Genomic DNA, 8,394 nt, shown 5'->3' on the forward strand with positions numbered 1-8,394 from the left:
TATTTTTTTCAGACATTTATTGTTATGTTTTTAACTTTTTAACTTTAAATTATTGTTGGTAATAAAAAACTAGTTACTTAAGCTTTTTGTTTTTGGTAATTATGTAAATAATTAGTTCCATGATCCTTTGTAGTATACTGCAAAGTTATTATGACCTTCAAAGACCAAAGTAAAACTACCTACTACCTATAGTAGTAGTACTAGTAGAAGTAGTAGTATATAATATTATTATGATTATTCTCTATATTTAATTCCGAGTAAACGTTTTAAGTTCATTAACTGTTTGCTCACCATTTAGTTCAGTCGTCTTCGATAAACTTTAGTAAAATCACTTAACCTATTGGTTTTTTAATTTTGAAGAGACAAGAATGTGGCGCTTTAGTTTGTACTTAGTAAGAAATTTCTTTGATATAAATATTTTTTGCTTTTAAAATTCTATCGGTTTATTATATAAAAAAAAAATTACTCTATATTTTACAGATATGTATCACGATCGGTGTATCTGCAAACAATTTTAATGTCGACCAAGCTATGGAAAATCAAAAAGTGGTACCTGATGTAATTCCTATTGCCCCAAAAGAATTTTTACAAGTAAATAAAAAAATATACCTCATTACTAAGGCACTATACGCTATTATAAATCGGGAGTAAAAATAAAAAATGTATTATAGGTAAATTATACGAACGGCGCGAAAGCATTACTTGGTAATGAACTTAAACCTATTAAAGTGAAGGACCAACCGTCAGTTAGTTGGAATGCTGATCCTAATTCATTTTATACGTTATGTTTAGTTGGTAAGTACTCAATAATTTAAACAAATAGGTAGGTAGGTATTAAAAATTTATATTATTTTTGATTTTTATTCTCAGATCCTGATGCTCCGAGCCGAGCTGAACCTACAAATAAAGAATGGAATCATTGGTTAGTCGGAAACATACCTGGTGAAAATGTGGGCCTGGGAGAAACACTTACTGGATACGTAGGTTCTGGACCTCCACCAAAAACCGGTACTATAATGATTAAAGTATCAATAGGCTAATTACTAACAAATCATTATTAGATAATTAGGTATATTAATGAACAAAAAATGATTTTCCAGGAATACATCGATATGTGTTTTTAGTATACAAACAACCATCAAAACTTACATTCGATGAGCCACGTATAAGCGATAGGTAATATAATCATAAATATTATAACTGATTAGTGATTAGATATAATTATTACATACATATATTATGCTTGAACGAACTAATCAATCTTTCGTTTGTTTTTTATACTTAACCATTAAAAATAATAATTTCATTTTCATATATATTATTTATTACTTTTTGTTTTATAATATATTATTTATTCTGTTTACATAGATCTGTGGAACATCGTGAGAAATTTTCAATTGATAAATTTGCATTGAAATACAAATTAGGAATACCCGTGGCTGGTAATTTTTATCTGGCCCAGTACGATGATTATGTTCCAATTCTATACAAACAATTTGGAGTTAATTAATTTTTCTTCAAATTTAATAAAAATTAGTAAGCCTATATTTAAAAAAATTGAAAAAATATTTATTACGTAGAAATACTAATTAGGTGTCTAATGACTTTTTATTTTAATCTTGCAGTATTTTATATAATTTATAAATTAGTAAAATAAAAATTATTTTTTTGTTGTCTAATAATTTCAGAAAATTTTCTTCTTAATTTAAATATTACCTGGTAGTCATGTTAATAATTTAAGTTTGCAGTCTCCTACTACTTATTGGTTTTTTTTTTAAATTTATTCCAATACGATAATTGGTCCCACTGAACATGTTTGTACAACGTCTGCTTTACTTTAAAATATAATACTTGCTGATCCTGCGATACTCGCGACAAATTAAATATCTGTGAATATATCTTTTCATAGATTTCGTTAAAAGTAAGTTACACAGATTTTTAATATAGTTATTTGGTTTGTTTTTATCTAACTATAAAATAAGTTTAAAATGATATTAATAAGTAATAAATATATTATTTTTGTAATCGACGGAAATTATATATAATAAAAAAATGATTGTTTTTCATAAGTCAATTACATTCAATGTATTGGAGGTAAAAAGTAACTAGTAAGTAGTATTGAAATACAATATATGACACCGTGAATTTTTTGAATCTGTTGATAAAAATTTTAAGAAAATCGGTCGAAAATTGTAGATTTACACAAAGTTCATTCGTTATAATTCTTCGACTTTATACGACAGATATATCTATTAATTGTGGTCGATTTTGTGTTGAACTCTGTTAAACGAAAACTGTACATATTTTTAAAACAATTCATTTGGATAATGTGACAGGTCTAAAATAATATGCTACATAATATCTATTTTATTTTATATAATAAATGGCAATCGTACACAGACAAAAAATATTAATTTGTCATTTTCCGTAACAAATTCTTTGTACGAATCCATCTTTAAAATACACAATTAAAAAAATTAACTTCAAAGTGAACATTCTTGGAACCTATGTACTAAATTTCAAAACCATGAATGCTATAGAATAGTTGGCTGTGAATCGCTTAAACATAAAACATAAATACAATTAATATTCCTTTTTATTAATATGAATAATATATTTATGCGATATAGGTAGATATTTATTATAGGTACTGTTGTAGCGTACCTACTTCTACACACACACACACACACACACATAATATTATATAATAGGTGCTTAATGTAGGTTTGTGTTTTTTAAGTTAGGTTATCTTTATAATTTATTAGATAATTGTTATAAATAATAAGTTATCTACTGATGACTATTCATTAATTAATATGAATTTTAAGTTCAACTGCAGAAATACTATATTTATATGAATTTCTAATATTTTTATTTTTATATTGACTTGTTATTCTCATAATATTATCAATTATTTAATTCCATTATTGATAATTTTATAATAATTATAGATATAGTAATACTTTAACATTTCACATTATATTTATAAGTAGATACTTATTAAATTTTTATTATTCGTATAAGAATACCTATAATTTATTTAAATGATAGTTTTTATTGCTCTGTGTATTTTATTTTATTAGCGTAACACAAATCGTACCTAATAATTGTTGAGTATTACCAATGAGTATATATAGTATATAAACTATATATACTCAATGGTATTACTCATGATAATAACTAAATATAATTTGTAGAATATGAGAAATTGTTATTAAATGAATATGACTGATAGGAGTTAAAGACAAACTTTAATAATTGATAGTGATTTAGCTATAATAAATCACTAATAATATTCAAAACTTGAATAATTTATAATATTAGCTATACATTTTTAGTATAAACGTAGATAGTTATTAGGATGGTACTTGATCAGAATATAAAAGCTATTTAGCAAAATTGCAGTAGTATACCTACCTACTGAATGTAGTCAAAAGATAAGTACAATTTAAACTATTAAAAAGTTTTTAGATGTATTGGAATTTTAAGCTTATTTTTTTTGGATTACAGTATTTTCTATGTTATGCTTATGATATATATGAGACTTATAGATCGGAAGTGCGGTGGCTAGAACTTAGCATTGCAGAAACTATATTTTAAATTTAAGATACCTAGAGGCTGCATGCCTGCGTATAATTATTTATAGAATAGGTTTATAGCCACATAAATAGTATATGAAAGTAAGTATGTATTATATGTGTTATATTTTTAATCATTCAATGTTTTAAAAATACCAAGTATAAAAATTTAGTTATCTAAGTTTTTCAAACAAAACGATTCTGCCATTATTTAATATTTCAAAGTCATTATTGTTGAATATTTATAAACTTTGAAACTTTAATGTTTTTAATAAGTATAAATATATAATTTATAATTTAACTGAATAATTGAGGCGTTATAAAGACATAATTTGTGTTAAAACAATGTAAGTATACCTGCACAGCTAAAATACATAAATATTAAAAATAAGGTAATTTGTCTAAACGAATATCAATTGTCGTTATAGTTAATCAGTAAATAAAATTATGATTATAATTTATGATTAGGTAACAGCTGGTATATTAAGCATATACATATTATAAACAATTGGTAAAAATTATGTAGGTATATACACTACACATTACACAATACACTTATAAATTATAATAAAATATGTATCATGTAAATTATTATTATGCTTATTAATTAAAATTAATAATAAGTTATTATTAATAACGATATGTATATGCTTACTAGGTACCTATAAGAAAAATAAAACAGAAAGTATTAAAATATATAGGTAGAATAATAATAATTTATTTATTAAAAAACTTATAGCGTCTAAACAACTACAGAGGCTGGCAGATTACGTGTTGAATGTCAGAAAGTCATTAAATGTAATATATTATTTAGGTATGTTTATTGGAATGTCAGTAGTTAAATAATAATTACCGACTATCTATTTCGATACTTAATTAGTAACGTCTTGACGATTACAATATTATTAGTTACAATTATATTATTAAAATAATTATATTTAAAATATAGAAATAAAACAAAATTCGAACAGAAAATAAATCCTTATGTATATAAAATAACAACCCTTTTTTTATGTTTCCGTTTTGTGACGACACTATCACATTTTTCTTATTTTTTTTTTTCACTAAGTTGTACCAAATACTCCTACGAGCGATCATTATATTTTTGTTTTATTTATAATTCAGCTACTACTATTATTCAACACTTGATAAAATTAAGTAAAATTTTGAAAAAGCACAAACTACACACGGGGGAAGCCGGGTAATTCAGCTAGTAACGTATAAACTGCGGATTGAGATTGTGTTATTAATAGTTAATAGGTACAAATGGATAGGTAACTAAAGAGATAGGTAAAGTGCTCTTGCCCCTTGGATAGAAAATGTGTATTTTGAACTTGTTGATGGAAGGAAATCATCGGGTTAATAGAAATTATGCCTGAAAAATGAAACGGATTGGTGGTGTACAATATTTAAGAAATAAATCTGCATCGGTAAAATGTTACCCAAATATCATACCGTATACTTGTGTACTAAATACATGATGCATTGATGCCATGACATACAGTTTACAATTTTTTTTTTAAATTAACCTTTCGACTCGTGACCTGTCAACAGTAGTCTACACCAGCGTTTACCAAACTGTGGTCCGCTTGTGTACCGGAGGGGGCCCTAGAACGTAAATTGAAAAACTACTTTATCTATCACATTAAACACACTATAAAAAAATTTATTAAACAAATAATAGGTATGTTTATTTATTCATTTTTTAAAAAATTAATTCAATTTTTCATCATAAAAATATGTACATTCAGTTCAGAAAATAAAGTAATTAAATTAGTATTGTTATTTATTTTTATTAAGGGGATCCGCAATCAATTTCACTATATTATCTAAGAAGTCCGGCAAAGAAAAAGTTTGGGAAACACCATTTTATTTAATCTAGCTAAATTGGATTGCAGTGCTCCAAGCGGTACTTTTAGTTAGTGGACCATCAATTACTTCTTATCAATTTGATATTATAATAGTATCAACTGATCCATCATTAAGTTGGCTTTTTCTCCAAAAAATTATTCACAATAGATATTTTGAAATCATCTGAATAAAATTCGTAAGTATACGCGATAGTCTTGATACCACAATATTATACTATCACAATCCACAGATATTGTTTTAAACTTGTGAGTATCCCTCTAGCAATTTTTAATCTATTTTAATTTACCGGTACATGTATTATAGAATATAGATGGCATTGCTGATAAAATCCGCCATTAATTGTTGTCGCCTTACCGCTCGACCTAAACATTTAATCGTTTCACAGTTAAACGCCGCGTTCATTGCTCGTTCATCTTACTCGACAAAATCCGCCGCCATGCTTGAACACGAAGTCGTACCAGATGTGATTGCCGTTGCGCCCAGCGACAAAATTGAAGTAAAACATTATGTTTATTTTTATCGTCGAAACACTCGAAACCTTAAGACGGTGTCAGTGGTATCACCAGTCACCACTTTAGACATCAGTTTGCTCTCAGTAACTCTCCCACAAAATGATAAATTTGAGTTCAGCAAAACCAATTTTGTCTTGTTAAGTTTATAATTAATGACTGTAATGTTTTATTATCATATGTGTTTTAATCTGTATTTGTTGTACATTGGTTTATACGAGACTACCATTTTCATGCAAGGCATAATTAACGTAGTATAAAATATAATTTAAAAATATTTAAATATTGCAAAAATATATTAAATCATAGAAAAGAGCTTAATATGTGCAATTATAAATGATGGTCTAGTATAAAATCTTATAACTCATGATTGGGCTTGCTGAATTAAAATTACATTTTGTATGTTGAGTGTGGGTCTAGCTGCCTAGGTCAGAGAGTTTCCAATGCACTGATTTTCCCTATGATATTTTGAGTATTCTCCAAACATTAAAGTTTAAAAAGGGTTTTATAATATTTAGATATTGGCTTATAGAAGAATCTATTTTACAATAGCAACTTCTACATTATTATTTTGGTTAATTTATTTTAATTTCTCAAAATTAAAAAAATAAATAAACTGTTTACAAATCTATGGTTATAAGTAAGGCTCAAGACTTGATGGCTTAAAAATCTTTAAAAAATGCATTGTAAAAAAGTATTAAAATGATTTATAAACATCAAAAAATTACCTTAAAAATACCTAATAATAACTTAATATTTTCAAAATTTTCGTTTTTTTTAATAAATAATAAATTATCAAAAAACAATCATTTTTAAATTAATATTTTTAATCATTAATTTATTATTTATTCATCTAAATTTAAACAATGCTAATATTTTTATACATTAAATGTTTTTTTTTTTTATAGACAAGTTCTAAATTAAATTTAAAACGGAGATAATAAATGTTAGTAATACAAAATAATTACAAAAATGAATCAGTATTTTTAGAAAAATAATCTAAAGATCAGGTTGTATGCAATACGTTAGTTTTGTCAAAATAATGTAAAAAAAAAATTTTAAAAATACAAAAAATATATCAAAATCAGTAAAAAATAACCATATAATCAAAAATTATCAAAAAATAAAATTTAAAATATACCTATTTAGTTTCATATCTATAATAAAATATCAAAGAATGTTAAAAATGTATACTAAAAAAGAAATATCTGCCCAAGATGTTTTATTGACGAAAAAAATATATCAGTAACCTGTTAATTGACTTTATAATTATTTTAATAATAATATATGCTCTGATAATTTATATGTTATGATAAATAAAGAGGAAGGAATAGGATACTAATGGTACATTAGCTTGCACTGAAGGTTTTGGATTGATTTTGACTCTCTAATGTCAATATTTTAATTATTCTGTATAATAGATTTATAATTTAATATATGATTAACATCATGAAAAAAAAATATAGGTACCATAAATTTGAAAATGTAAATTATGTGATCCGTGTTTAAGAAGGTATAAATATTTTATATTATAGGTATCATACCCAAGTGGAGTGATTGTTAATATGGGTAATGAACTCACACCTACTCAAGTAAAAGATGAACCGTCTGTAAGCTGGCCTGCTGATGCAAATGCTTTGTATACTCTTTGTATGACAGGTAATGTTAACCTACATTATATCTCCAATTATTTCTTTGTGCATAAATGTACACCCTTTTTGAGGTATAAAAACATGTGCATGATATTATTATATATTTATAGTATTAAACATTACAATTTATTTTAGTTGATAATTTTTGTCTTAGATCCTGATGCTCCGAGCCGTAAGGAACACACATTCAGAGAATGGCATCATTGGCTTGTTGGAAATATTCCGGGTAATGATATTGCTAAGGGTGAAACACTTTCTGAATATGTAGGCTCAGGACCACCACCAGAGACTGGTAAGATAATATAATTGAAAAAAAAATTTTTTAATTGTTATTTATAATATATTCTTTTGGTTACAGGACTTCACCGTTATGTATTCTTAGCTTATAAACAACCGTCAAAGTTGAATTTTGATGAACCTCGTTTAACTAACAGATCGGCAGAAAAGCGTGAAAAATTTTCTATCGCTAAATTTGCACTTAAATACAATTTGGGAAATCCAGTGGCCGGAAATTTCTATCAAGCTCAATATGATGATTATGTTCCAATACTATACAAACAGCTTGGTGCTTAAGTTATTATATAAATATATATTTCAGTGCTCACTGTTCACTTGCATAATCAAATATTACTCAATATATAATTTTTAAATAATAGTAATATCATTTATATTTTTATTATTCAAACAAAGTTGGTCTTATAATAAATGTATTTTTTATGATTAAAATAGGTTTTGGGTATAGTTAACATTTTTAAATTTAAAAAAGATATTTTTCAATGATGC

At 25.4% G+C, this 8,394-nt stretch overlaps 2 protein-coding genes across 5 annotated transcripts; both read left to right on the plus strand.

The window, feature by feature from the left end:
* Positions 1-256: 256 nt before the first annotated feature.
* On the plus strand, positions 257-1,655 carry LOC112594086 (protein D2-like). Its single transcript, XM_025338707.1, has 6 exons — positions 257-392; positions 481-591; positions 672-795; positions 871-1,008; positions 1,101-1,176; positions 1,369-1,655. Exons 1-6 carry the CDS (start codon positions 369-371, stop codon positions 1,508-1,510), a joined length of 615 nt encoding a protein of 204 aa, XP_025194492.1. The 5' UTR covers positions 257-368; the 3' UTR covers positions 1,511-1,655.
* Positions 1,656-5,526: 3,871 nt separating this feature from the next.
* LOC112594084 (phosphatidylethanolamine-binding protein homolog F40A3.3-like) lies at positions 5,527-8,253 on the plus strand. 4 transcript variants are annotated; one of them, XM_025338706.1, is made up of 5 exons: positions 5,527-5,625; positions 5,836-5,946; positions 7,495-7,618; positions 7,766-7,903; positions 7,970-8,253. In XM_025338706.1, exons 2-5 carry the CDS (start codon positions 5,887-5,889, stop codon positions 8,182-8,184), a joined length of 537 nt encoding a protein of 178 aa, XP_025194491.1. In that variant the 5' UTR covers positions 5,527-5,625; positions 5,836-5,886; the 3' UTR covers positions 8,185-8,253. The 4 variants fall into 4 exon arrangements, with proteins under 4 accessions (XP_025194491.1, XP_025194489.1, XP_025194488.1 ...); XM_025338704.1 differs by having other exon boundaries at positions 5,531-5,625; positions 5,754-5,946; XM_025338703.1 differs by having other exon boundaries at positions 5,541-5,695; positions 5,754-5,946.
* Positions 8,254-8,394: the final 141 nt, after the last annotated feature.

The sequence above is a fragment of the Melanaphis sacchari genome, unplaced genomic scaffold (genome assembly GCF_002803265.2).
Source record: "Melanaphis sacchari strain LSU unplaced genomic scaffold, SCAv2.0 Contig21_pilon_pilon, whole genome shotgun sequence".
In the NCBI taxonomy this organism is placed as follows: Eukaryota; Metazoa; Arthropoda; class Insecta; order Hemiptera; family Aphididae; genus Melanaphis; species Melanaphis sacchari.

Excerpts from the sequence above, each read along its gene's own strand:
- LOC112594084 (XM_025338704.1), top strand. The coding sequence starts at position 5,761 with ATGGCATTGCTGATAAAATCCGCCATTAATTGTTGTCGCCTTACCGCT. Across the intron at positions 5,947-7,494 it reads CGCCCAGCGACAAAATTGAA|GTATCATACCCAAGTGGAGT; the intron begins GTAAAACATTAT and ends TTTATATTATAG. Across the intron at positions 7,904-7,969 it reads AGGACCACCACCAGAGACTG|GACTTCACCGTTATGTATTC; the intron begins GTAAGATAATAT and ends TTTTGGTTACAG.
- LOC112594086 (XM_025338707.1), top strand. The coding sequence starts at position 369 with ATGTGGCGCTTTAGTTTGTACTTA. Across the intron at positions 592-671 it reads CCCCAAAAGAATTTTTACAA|GTAAATTATACGAACGGCGC; the intron begins GTAAATAAAAAA and ends AATGTATTATAG. Across the intron at positions 796-870 it reads TTATACGTTATGTTTAGTTG|ATCCTGATGCTCCGAGCCGA; the intron begins GTAAGTACTCAA and ends TTTTATTCTCAG.